At 42.0% G+C, this 23,920-nt stretch overlaps 1 protein-coding gene across 5 annotated transcripts; it reads left to right on the top strand.

Moving 5' to 3' along the window:
• Positions 1-765: 765 nt before the first annotated feature.
• On the top strand, positions 766-23,920 carry LOC117862779 (serine carboxypeptidase-like 51). 5 transcript variants are annotated; one of them, XR_004642061.2, is made up of 14 exons: positions 766-1,195; positions 1,282-1,425; positions 2,831-2,925; positions 3,008-3,115; positions 5,727-6,017; positions 7,277-7,344; positions 7,440-7,545; positions 7,659-7,840; positions 7,953-8,022; positions 8,119-8,169; positions 8,312-8,364; positions 9,064-9,172; positions 23,454-23,601; positions 23,684-23,920. XR_004642061.2 is itself a non-coding variant. In XM_072295138.1 (13 exons), the coding sequence occupies exons 2-13, from the start codon at positions 1,302-1,304 to the stop codon at positions 23,753-23,755; spliced, it is 1,344 nt and encodes a 447-aa protein (XP_072151239.1). In that variant the 5' UTR covers positions 770-1,195; positions 1,282-1,301; the 3' UTR covers positions 23,756-23,920. The 5 variants fall into 5 exon arrangements, 4 of the variants coding, with proteins under 4 accessions (XP_072151239.1, XP_034602186.1, XP_034602187.1 ...); XM_072295138.1 differs by lacking the exon at positions 9,064-9,172 and having other exon boundaries at positions 770-1,195; positions 3,008-3,094; positions 5,730-6,017; XM_034746295.2 differs by lacking the exon at positions 9,064-9,172 and having other exon boundaries at positions 771-1,195.

A 23,920-nucleotide genomic window follows, 5' to 3' on the forward strand; every position in this document is an offset into this window, starting at 1 on the left:
AATGTTGTGCTAGTCCAGTTCTGACATAGAAAGCATGATGAAATTAGGACGACAGGGGAGGGCATACGAAAAAGTACTGCACGGGAGAAAAAGTTTACAGAGCGATGAGCATGGCTGCAATCTCCACAGGTAAATTTTCGGCCAATGGTATCCATCGACGTCGGCGAGAGCCTCCACAGCATTTCGACACGTACATCATCTGGCATCTCATCTTTTCGTCACCCTGCAGCTAGCACAACATGAATGATAGATGCCTTACCAAAACGAAGCAAGCAAGCAGCTGCAACAAACCTCATGCGCGTGCGCCCTTCCCTTTTCGTTTCTGCGCTTTGTCCTCGGTTTCTTCCCCTCCTCCTCAGCTCGTTCATGGTAAATTTTTTATTGTATTCTAAAATGAAGAACTAATATCAGAATGGCACATCTCTCTCTCTCTCTCTGTCTGCGCACGCGTAGTCTGATGTTCAAATATTACTTTGATACTGTGTTAACATTTCAGCAGTAGTCGATAAATTCAAAATCATATTTACAAAATGAATGACACATTTTGCTCCAACCAAAATCCACAAACAACGGACGTGAAAAATTTAGTAGTGGCCCCTTAATGGTACGCAATGCGTGCATGGTGCCGTTCAAAGCGTCCTCACGATCAATCAGGAATCTGAAAACAGGAATATAATCTGACAGCGCTGCAATCTCTTTTTTTCTATCACTGCCGCGGTGCCGCCCTCCTCTCTCTTTCTCAAATCATCTTCTCCATCATATTATTAGGTTGAGCAGGCACCCACCTCAGCTCATTTCAACTCTGTGTGACCTCAACTCAAGCTAGCCCTACTGCGACCACTACAGTACTAGTACACCACTCACAGCCTTGTGCTGCTGCCACTCCCAAATCCCATTCCTAGCGTAGCTCCCCTTCTTCTTCTCCATCCTGGCTTTTCCTCCTCCTCCATTTTCTTTCCCCTTTTCCTCAGACCCTCTTTTCCAGTTTGTGCTGTCGTCTGCTGTGCTCTCTGCCTCCAGCTTTAATTTCTCTCTTGCACCTCCAAAACTCCTTTCCCCTCCTTTCCCAGCTCCTTCCTGTCGGTGCCGCGTCGTCTTCGCGCTGCTGATCACGCCGGGCCGGGCATCATTCCTGCGCTCAAGTGCCTGCACCCTCTTCGTCCTCACGCTGCAATCCTACGCAGGGAGAGCACAGGTGAGAAATTCACCTAAAATTTCCATTCCTGCTAGAATTTGAGGAGTACATCAATGAGTGAGGAAATCTAAAGACGCATCATGCAGCCTTCATTCGCTGCTCTTCGATGGATACGCGTGCCGTGGTTCTTTTGTGCCTCCTCTGCGTTCTGTTTCCCAGCGGGGCTGATGCCATCTCCACTGGAACCCCCGACGGAAGCGAGCGTTGGGGCTACGTGGAGACCCGGCCAAGTAGGCAACTCTGAAACTAGGGCCCTGCATTTGACATGTTCATTATGCCGAGTATACATGCATGCGCGTTAGTATGGCTGTCAGCAACTATGGTTCATGTGCAGGCATTTGAGGTTACGTCATGATTTTGTTACATGTGTCTAATGATCGATGTTAGCATGTCCTAACTCCAGGTTTATTGCTGCCTAATATCCTTATTAGACTTACTATATTACTTTTCCTACAAGACAACAACCGAATCTGGACCCATCCCTCCCCATCTCTCTCTCGCCAACGTTATGTTCCCCATGCTATACTGAACTCAGCTGTGTGCTCAGCTCTATGAGCTGCTCCTGCTGTGATGTTGTGCTCTTCAAACTGACTGTAATAGATGGCCATGGGATAGTGATATATGTGGGATTATGATGTCCCTAGAAATTGTTCGTTCATGAAAAGGCAACGTAAATGCTTAAGAGTAAATCACCTTTGTTCTGTGGCCACGAGCACAAGCACACATGGCTGCAGGCTGCCTCGATCCTCCTGGTCAGCTTACCCTCTCTTCCTTGCTTGCTTAGTCCATCCCTGCAGCTTCCGTCCGACCTTCTCCTCCTTCTCTCGTATTGAGTTGGGTGGTAACATTGGGCCATTGATGGAAAGGATTCATGGGTTGTTTGCTGTCTTTAGATTTTGCTGTGGAAACGGTATACTAGTTTTCTACTTTGGCTCTCCCTCTCCATGTGCTCTCTCGGATGTGGAGTTTGAGCTCATGGCTTCCTCCAGGCTCCTCCTTCCCTTGTGTTCTCTTGATCTCCCTCCTCTCTCTTGGTGGTTGTCTACTGCCAATTTGCTCTCCCATGATCTAGCTCCAATTGTTGATTGGCTATTGTCTGTGAGAGGATTGAAACTTCTCCTATTTAGTGTATCTTGTGCTAAGTCTACATATTCATGTTGATCTCCTATTAGTTACATATTTGCACTATCTTGTTGTTGAGCTGTGATTGGTTGGTGGGAGGAACTTGGGAGACTCCTACTGGTTACTTGGCAAAGAGCTTGCACTAGTGCTACAGTGCTACTGCATAGTGACCAAGCAAGTGCTCTGCACATTCTAGATAGCAACTGCTCTGGTGAAGACTCTAGTATGGAGATTTGTTGTTATGCATTTACACATTTACGTTTGTAGAGATTTAATTTTCTATGGTGATGACTCGCTGCTCTACGTACGGTTTGCCTTGTGTCCAGGGCACACGGCAAAGCCTTTGGGCTTTGCCGACTGTTACACTCGGCAAACAGCACTCGGCATCTATTGACTCAGCAAAAGTTTCTTCTCGTTGTCTCCTCTTCTACGTACATACTGTATTTAATTTTCTGTGGTGATGACTCGCTGCTCTACGTGCATTAAATATCCAATACGCTGTAAATTTTGCAGATGTGAAAATGTTCTGGTTGTGGTATAGGAGCCCGCAGAGGGTCTCCACGCCGGCGAGACCATGGCCTACTGTTCTTTGGCTACAAGGCGGCCCGGTAATAGAAAATTTCCAATAATGCAGCATGAGCTCTAATCCCCAGTATTGTCTTATTTCTTCAATTCATGCTGGGTCTGCAGGGAGGGTCTGGCGTCGGCCACGGCAACTTCCTGGAGATCGGGCCACTGGACGTCAACTTGCAGCCGCGCCAGTGGACATGGCTCAAGGTTGCCGACCTCATCTTCGTAGTAAGAGACGTCAGCCTCTTATTCATCACGTAAATGTTTCACTGGTAGAGAATTCAGTATTAGTTCTAGTTGGTAGGGTGCAAATCTCCCGAAAATCCATCCGGGATAAACCAATCGAGACAAAAGGGGGGTCTTTTGTCCCAGGTCACTCAACCGGGACTAAAGACCCCTTTTATCCCGATTGGTAATACCAACCAGGATAAAACGGGTCACCACGCCAGACGCTGCAAAAAAATGAAATCCCGGGAGGCCCCCCCCCCCAACACACGTCGCAAGTCACACGATTTTTCACGCAAAATATGCGCGTGCGTGCTACGTGGGATTCGAACCCACGGCCTCTAGCCTCGCGTGTAGCTTCCTTGCTATCCCACCTACACAGCACATCTGACTATATAGGGATGCAATCCTTTTGTATTAACTTGTGGGACCCTTTTATCCCGATTGGAAACACCAACCAGGATAAAAGAACCCCTTTTATCCCGATTGGTATTACAAATCGGGATAAAAGGGTTTGAGGGATTTAGTCCTCTTTCACCCACCCCGTTGGAGACCCTTTTATCCCGGTTTGAAACACCAACCGGGATAAAAGACCCCCTTTGATCCCGGTTGGTATTACAAACCGGGATAAAAGACCCCCTTTATCCCGGTTGGTGTCCCAGTTGGTGTTTCAAACCGGGATAAAAGGTCTCTCAGGGTCTTTTTTTGTTCCACTAGCCTTTGCAACCGGGATAAAAGGTCCCGGTTGGTGAGCCCCGCCAGTGACCGAGCTTTAGTCTCGGTTGGTGAACCTTTTTGTCCCGGGTCAACTTTAAACCGGGACAAAATGGGGTGCATGGAAGGTGAATTCTCTAATAGTGTTTCTTAATTAGTTTTAACTAGTCCATCAAGTCGTGCTCCCACATGGACTAATATTTTTATTTGAAAATTATTTAGAAATTAGAATCCTAACTAATAATAAAAATTATTTATCTTACTACTATCTCATTTATTTAATACTCTATAACACAATACTCATATAGATGTGTACTTATCTTTATCTAGTTGTGATTGATATTTAATTAGTAATTACTCTATATATTTTTTCCGTCAGCATTCACATTTTCTTCATTTTGTATCGCACCTTCATATATTGTGTTTAGCATAAAAATTAATATTTTTCCATCGCTTCCTCACATACATGTAAAAAATGGTCCTCATGTGTATATACCTTAACTTAGTATTTCTATATTAACAATAACATAAATAGTTAATTTAGAATTATTTATTAGTTTACTTTTGGACATTTCTGTATAATGAACATAAAGATAATTAGATCAAGATTTAGATGTTTACTTTAGGTTATTTTTAATAACAGCATACGTGGGTAACTTGGATACAAATCTAGAATGGTATTTTAAGTTATATTTTGTAATGATATGCACGGGGAAATTAGATGAAGATTATGAGGTTACTTTAATTACTTTTTATAATGGTAGAGTTTGGTAATTTAGATATAGGTTTAGGGGTTTATTTTAGATTATTTTTATAATAATAGTGTTGGATAACATGTTAGAAAACATAATTGACCAATGACTATGATTATTAGATTTTCATGATTGATGTTCGATGTTTCTGATTTTTGTTAGAATTTCTAGGATTTATCTTTATTTACCATATCTCGTGACAATTACTGTAGAGTCTCCAAAAAAAATGAGGTCACATTACTGCAAAATGGTTACCTTAAGGCTTGAGTTACCTCTCATTCCTTAAATATTCTAACACAATACTTATATAGATATATACTTATTATCTTCATCTGATTATGATAGATTTAGTTAGTAGTTACTTTATAAGATTTTCATCCACATTTATAATCTTTAACTTTTCACTCTGCATGGCATGTATGGACTTTAATTTGGTTGACGAAACCCTAAGTTTGAGCTACAATTTTAATATAGAAATATATATTCTCATCACTTCCTCTATGTATTCATAAATGGTGATACACATCATGCATATATACCTTAATTATTATATTATATACTACTCCCTCCATTTTTTTATATGTCACATTAGGTTTGTTCAAGTCACACTTTTCCTGTTTTGACCAAATTTATAGGAAAATATAACAACGTCTCTTCTATGAAATTTGTTTCATTGAACTATAAAATATATTTTGATAGTGCATATATTTGGAAGTATATATATTTTTATATTTTTCTAACTTAGAACAAGCCTAGTAACACATGAAAAAAAGACCAGAGGAAGTAATAATGTAAGAAATAGATAATTTAGAATCATATACAGATGTAGATTGGTGTATATTTTTAATGAAGGTTATTTAGATTCAAATTTAGAGTTACCTTATGTTATTTTTACTAATAGAACATGTGGATAATATAGATGTAAATTGAAAGGGTTATTTTAAGTTATTTTTAAGTACTAGTGGTGGACAATTTAGTTGCAAATTTATGGGTTTATTTTAAATTATTTTTTATTATGGTATAAGTGGGTAATTTAGATGAAGATTAGGGTGTTACTTGAGCCTCCAATTAGTAATAGTAAGATTTGACGCTGACTATCTGTGAATGATCATGTCAGTTTATTTGTGATGTTAATGGTGCGTGCCTAGCAGGACGCTCCGGTGGGCGTTGGGTACAGCTACACGGAGAACCCTAGCGCGCTGGTGAGGACGGACTCGCAAGCTGTCAAGGACTTGGCCGTCATTGTCGAATCGCTCCTCAACGATGAGCTGCCCGCACTGGAGCACAGCCCTATGTACATTGTTGGCGAGTCCTACGGTGGCAAGCACGCCGCTATGCTCGGCGTCTCTCTGTCAAGGGCCATCCGCGCGGGCACGCTCAAGCTCACGCTTGGTGGTGTTCTGCTTGGGGATTCCTGGATCTCACCAGCTGACTTCTCGGTGAGCAAATCAATTCTTTTGCATGAGCCAACGTACGATCGCAAGTAGTACAATCTTCTACTTATGGATATAAGAAGAGATGACCCTTGCTTCGAAGTCCAGGTGCTTAGGAAAAATTTGACTTTATTACTTTTGAAATCCTCAGGAAAAGGAAAACATGCATGTTGTAGAATCTAATCATCTTCTCACATAATGTTAAAATAAACCTAGATGCATGCTGTGTCAAGAGATGGTTAATTTGACTTGAGTTTTGCATCATAGAGGTCACAGAAATGATCTTTCATTGCTTTCAAATTCAGATTGCATCTATGTATGTCTACTGAGAAACAAATAGAACTGAATTTCCTGTAATAGTATAGAACTAAATTCTCCTAAATGCATGTATTCTAGGACAGATAGATCGTGATTTGGTCTTACATATAAACACATACAGAGTAGATACATTTCATATGCTTGTACAAACAACTAAACATTAACCTTTTTAGGGCAACTAAACACATTAACCTTAGGAAACTACGATATTTATATATTTGCATCTCTTAGGCAATTCTATGTGAAATGAAACAGCAAAAGGTATCTGTAGGTAGCCATAACCCTGCTTTTGAAATAAATCATTTATTGAAGAAATTTATTGACTAAATTCCTGGAAGTTTTGCTATGAAACCCTGTGGATTATTGGATATTACCTAACAATTCTACAAAATCTGTTTCTTTTCTTCATCCACTTTTAGAGGAATCCAATTTTTTTTAAACGCCATGAATTCAATTCCAAGGCAGCATATTTTGTGTACTCTAATCGAAGGCAACATGTCACAGTTGGACACAAATGTTTTTTCTTTGCAAATTTAATGATTAAATTTGTTGAAATTTTGGTATAAAGCCCTTCGGATTGTTGAGCAGGATCTAAATTCTGAAGATTCTACATCATCTGTTTCTTTTCAACATGGCATCTTTTATCTATACTCTAATACATAATTTCCATAACAGTTTATTTGGTAATCCTGTGGTATGATATAGCAATGTGCATCTATTTCTTGTTCTTGAATTTACAATTTATATGTTGATATAACATAAACAATCCGCCTCTTATTCTTATTAGGCAATGGTTCTATAGTACAATCACATAGCAAGTTAAATTGTCAATAATAAGCAGTAAAGTTATATATAAAACTATTTTTTTAAAAGTTAGCCACGAAATTTCGCAGGCTATTTGACTTGTTTTTTCAGTGAGTGCATAACTTTCGGATTCATGTATGCAGCTCTCATATGCACAGCTACTGCATTACGTGTCGAGGCTCAACGACAACGCTGTCGCAGATGTCAACAAGTAAGAACCTGCAGATAACCTATAACATTGTATTTGTTTCTCCCATTGCAAGCGAACAAGGACGCTTTGATCTCATATCTCTTCTTTATTATCAGAATGGCTGTAATGGTAAAGGAGCAGATGTTAGCAGGGCAGTATGCCACAGCGCGCCAAACATTTACTGATCAACTGGATTTGATAGACTCCCAGACTGACAGCGTGGTAAGATCCTGTTTCGAAAAAACAAATGCAGACATCTGTGTGATTTTGCAGGTCCTTTTCATATGAATGAACCTGCTTGATCAGGCTAGAGTACTTGGCTGTTCAATTTGCAGAATATGAACAACTTCTTGCTTGACGCTGGCATGAACCTGGTGTTGACAGACAGCAATTTAAAGACAAACTCGTCATCAAACAGAACCACCGAGGAGTCTGGGTCCGCCCCTAACAACACTATTGATGGCGACATGAATGGTCCTATCAAGAAAATGTTCAAGCTCATCCCCAAGGGTCTCTTGTGAGCCTCTCTTCTTATGTCACAATCAGCAACTATATATGTATCTCAATATATTTCTTTTCTGCCTAAGTCAATCTTCCTGAGATGCTCCAACTCAAATATTAAAATGCAGCTGGCAAGAGGCGTCAATTGACGTATACGATGCGCTGGTCAATGACTTCATGAAGCCAGCAATTGAACAGGCAAGCCCACAAATGGATCTACCCTACTGGATGAATGTCTGATTTGTTTGAGTGTAATGAAATGTGTAGTGTTTGATACATTCATATATGATGTAGGTTGATGAGTTGCTCTCGCATGGTGTGAACGTGACAGTGTACCAAGGCCAGGTGAGTAGCAAATACTAGTGATTCCTCACCAATTTATTTCAGTAGGAATAATATTAGAGTTTATATCCCCACTGCGCTGGCTTGTTAATCTCTGAATACTGTAGTTTCTGAGTACTGAACAAAATATTTGCATTATTGTCAGCTGGATGTGATATGCTCAACAATTGGTGCTGAAGCATGGGTGCGAAAACTCAAGTAAGGACATAACCTTCCAACTTTCGCCAGCTCTTGCATGATCTTATCTACCCAAGAAGGTTTATTTAATTTAGCTGGACCATTGTTTGGCCCTCTGTTTTTATTTAGAAAGTCTTCAATAACCTTGTTACATAAAACATTCACCACCACTCTGTATACAAATGAGGTATGGACTTCAAGTACTTGACTACTCGTAAAACAAGACCAGTATTCAACTATGAAGAAAAAAAGAAGGATCTACAGTCCTTTGATGGATTGGATTCACAAAATTGCTATTTTCATTTGTTTCCAGAGAATCCAGCATAACACGAATATGCCCACACAGTGCTCAGTTCATTTACTTCAACAAAAACTACAGTTACTCATCTCCTTTCCAAACCACTTGTTAGTTGGTTATTCTTAGTTCGGATAGTGTTTGTAACAGTCAAACACAATATACATGAATATTCAGGGGCAGATTAATTTTCCAAATATGTTTTTACGGGAAGTTAACTTGTGCCATTTTTAGAGCTAGATGGAAAGAGTGATAGGTGTTTTGCCATTGGCAGTCTATTTAAAATTACCTCAGAGCAGATCTCATGAATACGTTTCCATTGCAACAAAGTATCATCACACAGAGTTCTTCTGAATCAATCACAGTCGCTAAACCTCCTTCAAAAGTTGCAACGCTGACATGTTTGTTAAAAATTTAAACTAAAGGATCGAGGATACCAACCTAATGATGTCTCCAGAAGCTAGTGTTTTCACCATTTTTCACTGCCGTTCTAGCTGCAAATATGTTGTTGATTTTCCTTACCCGCTGCCCAAGGTAAGAGGCAGTTACATTTATATTGACATGTAACAATGTTTTCTTAGTTATTCATTCTTAATATATTTCCACTTGCCATCATTATTATCCAGCTTCTATTACTAATAATCATGTATTTATGATCTAAAACACCATAACCACAACCTGGATTAAATGTTTACACACACAACATCACTTAACTACTACATGGTGGCTCCCAATCCCTTTTGTCACCTTGTCATAGAAAACCAGGTTCAAAATCTATTATTCTCGTTTAAACTCCTTTTGGTAAATTATAAAAAGATACCATATATAAAGAATATTAGTAGACTAGCCTTAAGCAAAGGTTAGCTTCGGTCATGTTGAGCACAGATTTTCTTAACAACAGTATTATTTTCAAACTTTTCTATCATTATTGCTGAGCTTTTTCATGCACATGGTAATCCCAGATATGTCAACGCTAACACTGAACTTTTAGATATAAAAACTTTTTATACCACGTCTTGATTATATGTTGCCATAGCACTGTTTATTGTGAGAGGGAATCGTAAGCCAAGAGGTTTCTTGCATAAGTTATTTTGCAACAAGAAGATAGTTCCATTTGTGTACTTCCTCTGTCCTCCAAAAAAATCACTAGTAGAGAATTGGCCTTTAGTCCCGGTTGGTAGGGTGCATATCTCCCGAAAATCCATCTGGGATAAACCAACTGGGATAAAAGGGGGGTCTTTAGTCCCGGGTCTTTTAACCGGGAGTAAAGGTCCCCCTTTAGTCCCGGTTGGTGTCACCAACCGGGACTAAAGGGCCTGCCACGCTAGACGCGGGACAGGCCCTTTAGTCCCGGTTGGGAAACCCAACCGGGACTAAAGGTGCCCCTTTAGTCCCGGTTGGTAAAAGCAACCGGGACTAAAGGGGCACCTTTAGTCCCGGTTGGGTTTCCCAACCGGGAGTAAAGGGTTACCCTTTAGTCCCGGCTGGATTCCAACCGGGACTTAATGGCACCCTGCATGGCACTGCCTGGCGCCTGAATTTTTCATGCATGCATCACGTACACAGTACCGCGGCACTTTTGTTAACCTTTAGTAGTTGAGATTGTTTTAGAATGAAATCAACTAGTATTTAAACGAATGGGATTTGTAATTATACAATTAATATATATATACACAATTCTTATACAGAATCCATATACACAATTCAACTAGTACAAATCGATCACAATTAGCGCGTATTATATATACAAATAAATCAAAGTATCTATCTACAATCTTCCCGTCGAGGTGTTGCTGATCGGAGTGTCTAATTGTCATCCATCGTAATAAAATTCTCCTTTTGGATCTACCACCTCGTCCATTAGGAATCCAATGAGACCTTCACATATTGCCGCTACTCTTTCTTCCTTCAAGAGTCCTTGTTGAATATTTAACATCTATAATTTGGAAATTTGTGAATGTTACACGAACAAATACATATAAGGAGCTAGAAAATAATTAACTAGTAATAGTTTTATTTTACGTACTTTAAAGTTGTGCGGCGTCATCTTCAGTCCCTTGGGTCCCATAAAACTATGCATGTGCTCACAGATGTAGTAGCCACATAGATTATTCCCAGGTTCCTGTCTTAAGAACTTCAGTGCGGAAAAAAATAAGTTATGAAATATTCTTGTTATACAATGTAATAAATGTGCAGACTTCATACGTACCGGGAAGTTTGTGTTCCATGTAAGTTTTTCTTTGAATGGACCTTTGTGTGTCCTTATGAATTGTTTCCATGCGCTGCGGATTAGAATAATGAATGATTTAGTGTAACAGGGATAAAATTTAGGAAACAAACTTTTGCATAGAGATAAAGGTCCAGAATTATTACAAGCCTAGCATGTCTTGCATTTCTTGGTACTCCACCGGATCTTTCCTCAACGAATCGAAAACAGTGACGTGGCTTCTTTCAGGCTCAATTATAATAAGGATCCAGTGGAAGCTGTGTGCGTAAAATGTTCATGCATATTAGAGCTAACTAACATGTAGAGATAAGGAAAAAGACATCGAAAGTAGACGGTATACACACACTTACTTGAAGTTGTATGGAAGTAGTATGAAATCCTTGAATGTTTGTTTGTCTAGGAAATTGTATACTTCCACCAAGGTTTTTTTTGGCGCTATTGTATCTGTTGTTGGTTAACTACAGATGGATCCATGAAGCCTATATGTAGGTACGTCTCTCGGCGGCATGTCTGAATTAGCATCCTACATGAAATGGAAGACGAAGTTAGTACGGTGATGCACGCCAAAATTTACATGTAGAGATAAACGGACACTTACAGAACCCAAGCGCTGATCAGAGAGACGTCCAGGGCATCATTATGGTACACTTCGTATATATCCTTGAAGTCTAGCCACATCACTTTCTCGCCTTCGCCATGAAAATCTATCGATTTTACCTTTAGGCCGAGCATCTCCCTCGAGTCGGCGGATGCCATCATGTACCATTGATGGAATGCGTACATCTTTGTTGATAGCTTCCGTACCAATGAAGACTTTACTAGACATTTGCCTAGCTCATAAGGCCATCTCGGCTCAGGGGGCGGTGCAGTTGGCATCTCAACTTGCCCTAGGCATTCATCAAGTCCCAGACCTGTTTCTTGCATGAACTTCAATACATCTGCTTGTTGATCCAAGGGCATTGCTTTTACCCGTTGAGCGTCTTTTTTTGATAAATGGCTGAGGTCGGGGACAGCACCGCTGGAAGATGACTTTCCTTTCCTTTTATCTTTTTCATCAGCCTTTACTAAAGCCCGTTCATAGTTTGATAAGAGTGGTATCCTTTTCTTGGCTCCTTCTTCCATTCTGATAAAAAAGTTTAAATCTCTTCGATTTACTGGCGGTGGCTCCATCTCCCTTGCTTTTTTTTTCTTCGGCTTGTTTCTTGAACCACTCACTGGCCTCTCGTTCGATTTCTGCCCACTGTTCCGCATGAGACATTGCCTCCCAGCGTTCCTTACAAGTCACTTTAGGCTCCTTTGTTTTCTTATTTCTCTGTCTTTGCTTGGGAGGCGGTGCTCGTGACTTCTTTAGTGGTGGTGCAGGTTCCTTCATGGGGGCCGCTCTTGGTGCCGGCGACAGTGATCGGGGAGGGGTGTTGTTATTGTCGTCGTCGCTCCCACCACCAGGATGTGGTGGAGATGGAGACCTTGATATAGATGGAAGGGACGGTCCTGGAGCAGGAGATGACGGTCTCGAGGTATGAGGAGAAGGTCGCTGCTCGGGATCTACAGGGAGCGGTCTTGAGCTCTGAGGAGATGGCTCCGTGCCGGGAATAATGATGTAGCGTTTTCGCCATAGAATGATCCTATGAAGCGCATCTGCCAATGTCTTTTCCCCGTCACCTCCCGGGAGGTCGAGCTCTAGACCTTCATATTGGCTATCAACTATTTGCTCCTACGCGGACGCTGGCGTAGCCAGGTGGAATCTCCATGCCATGACTGCTCTACCCCGCCAAGGTCTAACGCACTCCCGTACGCTACCTGTACATATAGCAGAAGTAAACAAGTTGAACTCCGATCTCAAGGCGTGGATCAATTGACAAGATTGCATAAATATTATGTATAAGTATACCTTAATAGTGAGGTTGCCGACCGGTGCATGCAGCTCACATGAGGTCCATTGCGTGATGGCATCCACAGGGAACCGTTGCTCCTCCATGGGTAACCTAGGCGTCTGCACATCGGGGATCCCTGTAGAAGCACAACTGCTCAAGAGGCGTTGAGAAGGGCTGTCGGTGTTAGGATTCGGCAATGCTCCAGATTGGGCCAACTCTGCAACTGCGTGGGCCACTCGACGATTGATTTCCTCCATCATTCTTTGTTCTTGTGCCTGCACTTTAGATTCTAGCATCTGCCGCCAGCTCTCCTCGATCTGTTCCTTTCTTTGCTTCCGGCTTCTGTACGAGGCGCTGTCACCTCGAAAAGCAAACTTCCACAAAACGACCCTGAACCCTCAGCAACGTCCTGGGTGCTCCGAATTACCGAGGGCTAATGTGAGCTCATCATTTTCTCGGTCCACCTTCAACCTCCCAGCCTTAGAATCTTCAATGTTCTTCACAAGATGTTCGGCCTTCTCACGTATTGTGTCATTGAAAATCAACGTCCCATCCTCTTGGCTCAGGGAGCCTCCATGAGCGTAGTACCAATTTTTTGATCGTTCGGGCCATTCAATAGTTGCAGGTACGATTCCCCGTTCGATCAGATCTTGTTCCATCTTCCTCCACTTGGGAATTGCTGAGCCATACCCACCTCACCCCAGATGATGATGGTAGCCCTTCTGACTAGCATTTGTTGTGTTGGTCATGATCTTTTTCACACCGTCTTCACTCCTCTTATATTCAACAAATGCATCCCAGTGGTCCCTCAACTTTGGCCACGCGTTGAAGTCTGGAGTTTGGCCCTTCTTAATGTAGTGGGTATCCAGCATCTTCTTGAATGTCTGGAATTGTGTAGCCATCTTCTTAAGCATCCACGCTTTCACATCCTTCTCAATATATCCTTCGGGGAATGTGAAATGTCTCTTGACGTCTTCCCACAGCATATTCTTTTCTGTCTCCGGGAGGGCGTACGGATTAGTGCTTCTGCCCTTCCATTCTCTGATGCTGATAGGCACGTTGTCCCGGATGATTGCCCCAATCTGACTCACGTACTTCTTTGCTACTTTCTCGGGAGCAACCGGCCTGCCCTCTTCTGTCACTTCTGTGATGACAAGCCTCCCTTCCATCACCTTTGTACGACCTCGGGTCTTCTGCCCTTGCGTCGATCTAGAGGGCTAACAGTTCAAGATTCGTTAATTAGTACGTAGTAGTAACGGTGGCGTGAAACAATACAAGAATCATTATATATACCTCGCCGGAACCTTCCGCCATGGCAAGGTGTTGCTGGGGCTGTTGCTCTTCATTCCCATCGGCGGACATGTTGAGGAACATGTCCGCCTGGGTGCCCTCTTCATCCGTGTACGATAGTGGAAGGTTGTCGCCACTACCATCACCAGCGATTATCTGCTCCATGATATACCTTGCGGTCTCATCGTCTGCCATTTCAACTATTGATTGAAACATACATGGAATCATACATGACAGTCATAGAAATCGCCTTACTTATATGTACATAAGGGTATATAATGAAATCATAAAATAACATGAATCCCACAAAGTCCGGAATATTTATACAAATTTCTACAAATTAGTAGTACTTTGTGACGAATTTCTAGCAATAACATGAATTTTTACGAATTTCTAGCAATAACATGAATTTTTACGAACTTCTAGCAATAACATGAATTTTTACGATTTTCTAGCAATAAGATGAATTTTGTACGAGTTTCTAGCAATAACATGAATTTTTACGAATTTCTAGCAATAACATGAATTTTGTACGAGTTTCTAGCAATAACATGAATTTTTACGAATTTCTAGCAATAACATGAATTTGTACGAATTTCTAGCAATAACATGAATTTTTACAATTTTCTAGCAATAACATGAATTTTTACGATTTTCTAGCAATAACATGAATTTTATACGAGTTTCTAGCAATAACATGAATTTTTACGAATTTCTAGCAATAACATGAATTTTGTACGAGTTTCTAGCAATAACATGAATTTTTACGAATTTCTAGCAATAACATGAATTTGTACGAATTTCTAGCAATAACATGAATTTTTACTATTTTCTAGCAATAACATGGATTTTTACGATTTTCTAGCAATAACATGAATTTTGTACGAGTTTCTAGCAATAACATGAATTTTTACGAATTTCTAGCAACAACATGAATTTGTACAAGTTTCTAGCAATAACATGAATTTTTACGATTTTCTAGCAATAACATGGATTTTTACGATTTTCTAGCAATAACATGAATTTGCGGAGGCCGGGGCGGCGGAACAAATTTCTACCAAATTTCTACTAATTTGTCCATATTTATTGGAATTTCTAGCAATAACATGAATTTGCGACGGAGGCTGAACGGTGGAGGTGGGGACGGAACCACGGACGGTGCCTAGGTTGTGACGGCGGCGGTCAGGGCGGCGGGACGGCGGAGGCGGGGACGGAACCACGACGAAACACGATTCATTTCTAACCTAGGCGGAGCGACGAACCTAATTACTACTAATTTACTCTAAGTTGATTTTCTAACACATATAAAAAAATCTATTGAATTTCTACCTAATTACTACCTATTTATTTTCTAACTTAAAAAAAAGGCCAATGCCGGTGGGCTTGCGTCAGCAAGGCGGTACTCCCAGCGCCAGTGCCGGCCGGCGCGGCGGACCTCTCGCGCGCGGTAGACGGTGGCCGGGGCGACGAGGTGGCCGGGGCGACGGGACGGCGGCGGCTAGGGCGGCGCGGGACGGTGGAGGCGACGACGGAGCGAAGGCGCGCGAGATGGCGGCACGGCGGAGGCGGGACAGCGACGAGGCGGCGACGAGGGGCGACGAGGCGGCGACGAGGATGGAGGCAGCGACGAGGCCCGCGATGGAGCTGGTGGCCGGCGGCGACGAGGTAGTGGCCGAGCACGACGGAGGAGGATCGAGGTGGGCCGGCCGGGGCGATAGAGGAGGAGGATGTCTGGGCGCGGTCGGCGGCGGGACGACGACAGCCGGGGTAATGGGGGACGACGACAGCGGCGGCTGGCGAGGGAGGCGGACGGAGCAGAGCGCGCGCGGGACTTGGCGAAAATTTTGCTAAGTGTAACTGGCATGGGGGGTAGAAGGGGCTACAGTGCCTTTTAACCTCCCCTTTTATCCCGGTTTGTAATGGCACCCGGGACTAAAGGGCCTTTTGTCCCGGGTCCCATCACCAACCGGGATAAAAGGCCCCCCCTTTTATCCCGGTTGGTGATAGGACCCGGGACAAAAGGGTGCGTCTGCCAGGTGGGGCTGGGAGCCTACCCTTTTATCCCGGGTGCCACCACCAACCGGGATAAAAGGGGGGGCCTTTTATCCCGGTTGCAGTTGGCAACCGGGATAAAAGAGTACGTCCAGGCGGGAGACGAAAAGTACCCTTTTATCCCGGTTGCATTTTGCAGCTGGGATAAAAGTGGAGCCTTTTGTCCCGGTTGCTGTTGGCACCCGAGACAAAAGGTCTTTTTCCTAGTTTTCTTCTCCCGCCTGTTTTTTGGAAATGGATTTTATTTATCTTTTCACTGCATTTCAGGATGAAAAACAAAAACCTTCACATATTTTGTACATGCAAAAATATATTTATTTAGCGAGTAAATTGACAATAAGTATGATTTAGTCATTAATTCTATACCAGTTCATTTAGCCTCTAAAATATTTATTTTACTGCATCGCTCTGATTAAGAAATTATTCAATTAAATAATTTCAATGCGCAGAAAAATCCATGTATGTATGTGGTTAACATTGTTCATGTTTATCTAAAAAATCTTCACCTAACAAATTTAAGAACACATGAAATCATACATAGGGTAAATTAAAAATTGTATCAATTAATACACAAAGGTCATGTAAATTTAGCGCATTACAATACAACGTTGTAAAATTTCTTCTTCACGAAAGTTCCTTGATCATGATCGCGGCGTAAGTACGGAGCCTCTTCTTTGGATAGCAGGATGCTTGGATCAACTTCAACGGTGAATGGAGGCATGACATCAAACTGATCATAATCATTTGATTGGTCTGTTTTATCCTCGACTCCCATGATTTTTCTTTTACCTGGAAGAACTATGTGGCACTTTGGCTCCCATGTCTCTTCTGGATTCCTCTTGGGCTTGCTACACATGTTCTTCACATAGAACACCTGATGCACATCATTGGCAAGTACGAATGGGTCATCACTGTATCCAGTCTTGCTTAGATCTACTATTGTCATTCCGTACTAATCTTTGGTTACGGCAGTTAGCTTCACCCAATTGCAAAGAAATAGAGGGATGTACAGCGGTCCATATTCGAGTTCCCATATCTCCTGTATGAAACCATAATACGACTCCTTGCTATTATTTCTGTCCATGGCATCTATGCGGACACCACTATTCTAGTTCGTGCTTTTCTGGTCCTAGGCTCTCGTTTAAAATGTATAACCATTTATCTCATAGCCTTGGAATTTGACGATTGTGCTAGCAGGTCCCCTGGCTAACTAGGCAAGCTGTGGGTGAATCTCAGAGTTACCCATAAGTTGTTGGCGCAACCAGGAGGGAAAAGTTTCGATGTGATGACGGGTAAGCTAAGCATCGGATTTGGTCGGGTTTTTGGAAGCTACCATCTGCCTGTGCTGCTCGATATACGGAGACACAAAGGATGACTGTTGTAGAACAATGTAGTGTGCCTTGTCGAACAAATCAGTATCATTGCTCAAACTTGATTTCCTTCCAAGGGTGCCCATTCCTCAGAGCCTCCCCTCGTGGCGTGAAGTTGGAACCCCAATCGAGTCAATTGAATCAATAAAATCAACACAAAACTCGATCACCTCCTTTATTCCATATCCCTTGGTGATGCTTCCTTCTGGACGGGCACGATTAAGAACATAGTTTTTTAGGACTGCCATAAACCTCTCGAAAGGCCACATATTGTGCAGGTATACAGGTCCGAGAATACCAATCTCTTTTACTAGGTGAACCAGTAAGTGCGTCATAATATTGAAGAAGGATGATGGAAATAACAACTCAAAACTAACAAGACATTGCACCACATCGTTCTGTAGCTTTGATAGCTTGGATGGATCGATTGCCTTCTGCGAAATCGCATTGAGAAACGCGCATAGCTTTACGAGCGGCAACCGGACATTTTCTGGTAGAACACCCTTCAGTGCAACCGGAAGCAACTAGGTCATCAACATGTGGCAGTCATGAGCCTTGAGATTTGTAAACTTCTTTTGTGTCATATTTATTATTCCCTTTATATTCGAGGAGTACCCAGATGGGACATCCATACTATTCAAGCATTCAAACATTCTATCCTTCTCTTCCTTGCTGAGATTGTAACTGGCAGGACGTAAGTAGTGCTGTCCATTATCTCTCTTTTCCGGATGTAGGTCATGTCGTTGCCCCATGGCTTTCAGGTCCTGTCGTGCTTTCAATGTATCTTTTGAGGTCCCATAAACACCCATGAAGCCTAGCACGTTCATGCAAAGATTCTTCATCAGGTGCATCACGTCTATTGCGTTGCGAACCTCTAGGATTTCCCAATAAGGTAGCTCCCAAAATATTGACTTTTTCTTCCACATGGGTGCATGTCCGTTATCGTCGTTCGGAACAGGTTGGCTACCAAGACCCTTTCCAAAGACTACATTTACATCCTTCATCATCTCGAAGACACGCTTTCCATTACGGTGTGCAGGTTTTTTACGATGGTCTGATGCCCCTTTGAAATGCATCCCGCTCTTTCTTAGCTGGTGGTGAGCAGGGAGAAATCGACGATGACCCATATAGACGACCTTCTTACAATGCTTCAAATACATGATGTCTGTGTCGTCTAAACAGTGGGTGCATGCCCGATATCCCTTATTTGTCTGTCCTGAAAGGTTACTCAATGCAGGCCAATCATTGATGGTTACGAACAACAATGCTCGTAGATTAAAGATCTCTTGTCTATCCTCATCCCACACACGTACACCTTCTTCCTCCAGAGCTGTAAAAGGTCATCAACCAATGGTCTTAGGTACAGGTCAATGTCGTTGTCGGGTTGTTTTGGGCCTTGGATAAGCGTCGGCATCATAATGAACTTCCGCTTCATGCACAGCCAAGGAGGAAGGTTGAACATACAAAGGGTCACTGGCCAAGTACTATGGCCACTACTCAACTCACCGAATGGATTGAATCCATCAGTAATTAAACCAAACCTTATGTTCCTTGCTTCAATTTCAAAGTCCGGGAATGTTCTATCAATTGATCTCCACTGTGCCCCATCTGTGGGGTGTCTCAGCATCTCATCTTCCTTACGGTCTTCTTTGTGCCATCGCATCAACTTAGCATTCGCCTTGTTCCTGAACAAGCGCTTCAAGCGTGGTATTATAGGGAAATACCACATCACCTTCGCGGGAACTCTCTTCTTGGGAGACTGCCCCTCGACATCACCAGGATCATCTCGCCTGATCTTATACCGCAGGGCTTCGCAGATGGGACAAGCATCCAATTTCTCGTATTGATCACCCAATCCGAGAGGGCAAATAATCATTAGGGCATGCGTGTATCTTCTGAACATCCAATCCGAGAGGGCAAATAATCTGTTTAGCTTCATATGTTGTGGACGGTAATTCATTATTCTCGGGGAGAATCTTCTTGACAATGTTCAACATCTCCTGAAATGCCTTATCGGACACACCATTTTTTGCCTTCCAGTGCACAAATTCTAGTGTCGTACCTAGTTTTTTATGGTCCTGCTGGCAACCTGGGTACAACAATTTTTGGTGATCATCTATCATGCGCTGCAACTTTGCTGCTTCTTTCTCAGTTTCGCAATCTCTGTATGCATCTCGTATCACCTGACCAAGGTCATCAGTAGGGCCATTTTCTGCAAACTCATCTTCATCAGCCTCGCCTATTGTAGTACCTGCAAAAGCTTGGCCTGCAACCCAGTCCGGAATGGTGTCATCTTACTCCTCCTCCTCGCCATCTTCCATTACGACCCCTAGTTCACCGTGCTTGGTCCAAACCAAATAGTTAGGCATGAAACTGTATTTAAACAAGTGGCTGTGAATAGTCCCCCAGGAATCCTTTGAATACTCCTTCTTGTTATTGCATTGGAAGCATGGACAACATACAAACCCATTCTCTGGCTTGTTCGCTTTGGCCACTTCAAGAAAATAATGCAAGCCATCAATAAACACCTTGCTCTGCCTGTCTGCATTATACATCCATTGCCGGTCCATCTGCATCGTATTACGCATGAAAATAGATTACACTTGACAATGGATTATGCATGAAAATTGATTAAAGATCCAAACAACATGGTACAATACAACAACATGAAGATCCAAATACACATATTTAAATTAAAGATCCAAACAACATGATACAATACAACAAGCCATCCACTGGTTATTATCTAGGAGAACTTTAAGCATCCTTGGACGGTGAAGACGAAGGTTCCGCTGACCCAGCCTCATCCTTAGGTTTATTTGTGCCGCCTGAAATGGTAGTACTAAGTGGACGTGAAACACCCGGGACTGAGGGTGGAGCATAACGACTACCAAAAGGAGGTTGCTGCAAATAACGAAGCATTGCTTTTTCCAGCACGCTCTTTTTCTTCGGCTTATGCTGAGGGCCAACTATGATTTTCCCCTTACCGAAATAGGAACCACGATCGCCCCCACCATCGCCACTTCCTCCAGTAGCAGAAGCCATCTATGTACAAAAATTATTACCTTAACACTGCATAAGTTGTTGAACTTGAAGACCATGATCATCTCGCGAGCATATCCTCAACTGGGCGGCACCACACTTCGTCATGAAAGAGGTTCAATTCTACAGAAAAGGGGACACGGTCATGATGTCCGAATCCACTCTTTCTCGTAGAATCGAACCTCCTTCTTGACATACGTTGCTGCTCGCGCGGAGAACATCCTCGGAGAGATGGACACGGTATGCAAGTTCAATAAGTATGGATTTGAAAAACCTTATTGAATTTGATAAGTTCAACAAGTAGCAGAAGTCATCTATGTACAAAAATTCTTTCCTTACCACTGCAGAAGTTGTTGAACTTGAAGACCATGATCATCTCGTGAGCATGTTCTCAACTGGGCGGCACCGCACTTCATCATGAAAGAGGTTAGATGCTACGGAAAAGGGGACACGGTCACGATGTCCGTATCCACTCTTTCTCGTAGAATCGAACCTCCTTCTTGACATACGTTGCTGCTCGGCGGAGAACATCCTCGCAGATATGACCATAGTATGCAAGTTCAACAAGTATGGATTTGAAAAATCATATTGAATTTGATAAGATAAACCGTCTAGACAAGGTAGCATCATTCTTAAACCATTGCAAGAATGCATACTATATATGACACATCAATCTCCCTCACATTCTACCTCAAAATGCCTCTCCATTTTCTACTTCATCACATTCTAGCAAATAATCTTTCCATCTCCAAAGCATAAATCAAAGCATAACACGAGGATGAAGTAGCAAACCTTCACAACACTTGTGTTGGCTGAGTCAAATTCCCACGAAAATGAGGGAAAAATCTCCGGGCAGCACCTCCCTTGCTTTGGCACCACCGGAGAGTAGGTGAAGCTCAGCTCTCTGTCAATGTGCTGGACTGGCTCGAGCTGGAGGAGGAAGAAAGTCCTCTGTCTCGGGATATAATGGGGGATGAGTTTTTATCCCAGTTAAAAACTCCAACCGAGACAAAAGGGAACACCTTTTGTCCCGGTTGAAAGTTTAGTCCCGGTTGGAGGCTCCAACTGGGACAAAAGGAACACCCTTTTATCCCGGTTGGAGGCTCCAACCGGGATAAAATGGTACCGCCACCGACGCGCCCCAGCTAGCCGTTGCAACCGGGACTAACTCCCCCCTCCATTTTTGCCTACCGTGGCGTACCCCCTTTTGTCCCGGGCCAACTTTAAACCGGGACAAAAGGGGGCGAAAGCCAATTCTCTACTAGTGAATACAATCCAAGCATTCAAATTTGTTTCCAAAAAATACAATCCTAGCTTGTGGACAAGCTTTTATATTGTGGACGTGGCATTTAATTGCCTGTTTTTACTCCCTTTCAAAGGTACATGCGCATTAATTGCCATTTCCCCCACTCGAATGTGCATGCATACTTAATTGCTTGTTTTCATTCCTTTCCAAGTTACATGTGCATGTCTTTTAATCACAATCAACATGATTAGTTTGTGTCACCAAGGTCATGCTCTTAACTACTAATTTGTCTTAAAAATTCTAGGATTGCATTCTTCTTGGGATGGAGTGTGTAATGCACTGTTGTAACTTATCGATCAATCACATATGGGATCAGTCCTTGGAGATGATCATGACTGCCATTAGAGGATATCTGTTTTAAGAAAATCTTGAATAATATCAGAAATTTTTTTCTTGATGTGAACCCTTTCCTTCTACTGAAAATATTCCATAATTCACTCCCCAGAGCCTAAAGATTTTTTCATGGTTAAATTTTTTTTATGTACTCTTTATGTTCTTCCCCCCTTCAACAAACTTCTTGTTGCAGCAATTCTTAATCTACTAATTTGGTTCCAACTTCCAAGTAATTAGTAGTTTATCTCCTTGAAGAACTCGCTCTCTCTTAACTTAAGCAAGCATTATATCTTCTCCACATTTAGAAATCATTATAATTGTGCTTCTAAATGTAAGACTTTGTGGTACACTACCAGTAGCGACAATTGAAGGTGTCTGACAAGAATTTGATCTGACTAATACTGTATGACACTAACAAAATGAAATTACCATGGTTTAAAACTAAGCACCGAGTACTGACCAAGATCATGTCTTGTTCCATACGCACACGTGTTCTCCTTATTACTATACCAATTGAAGTATTTACCACGAAACTTCTCTCAAACAGTTTGATTCTACATTTGACGGGTTAAAGATTAATTTCTTATGACTCACTCTTATGATTTGGAAATTGCCTTAAAGCACACATATGAGTTGGCTCAGACATGAATTTATGTTTTATTGGTACTTGAGCGCACCATACACGACAATGTGATTCCGTTTATTAAAGCTATATTCATAGCTTCAAATTATAACTCTAATAAGATTATTTGCTTTGCTTTTCTTTTCCAACTTATCATATATATTAAAACGGTCGATTAGGGCCTACTAAAATACCACCAGACTACCCTTAATAGGGAGACATACAGGGTTCCAATCAGATTTTAATACAAGCAATGTTCTGTAACCATATCTAGGAATAGTTTTGTTTCCTAGTCTCTTGAAGAACAGGGTGTTCAACACTGTTACCTAAGAAGTGCTTTTGTTACCTGAATCCTGTAGACCCCTGTTAGTCCAAATAAGTTTTTTAGTTTCATAATAACTATTTCTTCCATCCGAAAGTACAAGAATTTATGAGTTTGCCTTAACTATAATAAGTTTATAGAGAAGAGCATGAACATCTACCACATCAAAATAAACTATGAAAATATATGTCATAAAGGATCTAATCATGCTAATTTAATATTGTAAATATCAGTATTATTTCTGCAAACTTGCATTGGTTAAATAATTTTGAATTAGGACAAGGTCATAAATCCTTATATTTTTTGATGGAGTGAGTATTTCTCTTTTTTGGTTACTTTTTGAAACTCTGAGTTTCACCCTGAAATCATGCATTCAGATGGTCTGGTCTGAGGGACTTCTTGAGCCTGCGCAGGAAGCCACTGCATTTCTGTGACTCCGCCATATACTGTTCCAAAGAAATTAAGGCCTATGTTAGGTCGTACAAGAACTTCGAGTTCTACTGGATTCTTGAAGCTGGCCACATGGTAAGTGTCACTATATACATGTAACAACTGAAAAGAGGAAGATATATGCATGATGATACACGACTAATTTTGTTCGGTACAGGTGCCGGTTGACCAACCTTATACTGCGTTCCGAATGATTGCTAGGGTCACACAGTCTGCAGGCATAATCTAGATAATCTTCCATGTAACACGGATGGCAATTAGAGCAAACCCACTGTGAGGACAAAAATTTAGAATGTGAGAGCTACTATGCCGTTCATGGAGCTTAACCCCAGTTCAAATTAGTGATGTACTTGACGATAACATGTATTCGCAGGAAAGTTCTTGCACAACCCAA

The sequence above is a fragment of the Setaria viridis genome, chromosome 7, assembly GCF_005286985.2.
Source record: "Setaria viridis chromosome 7, Setaria_viridis_v4.0, whole genome shotgun sequence".
Lineage (NCBI taxonomy): Eukaryota > Viridiplantae > Streptophyta > Magnoliopsida > Poales > Poaceae > Setaria > Setaria viridis.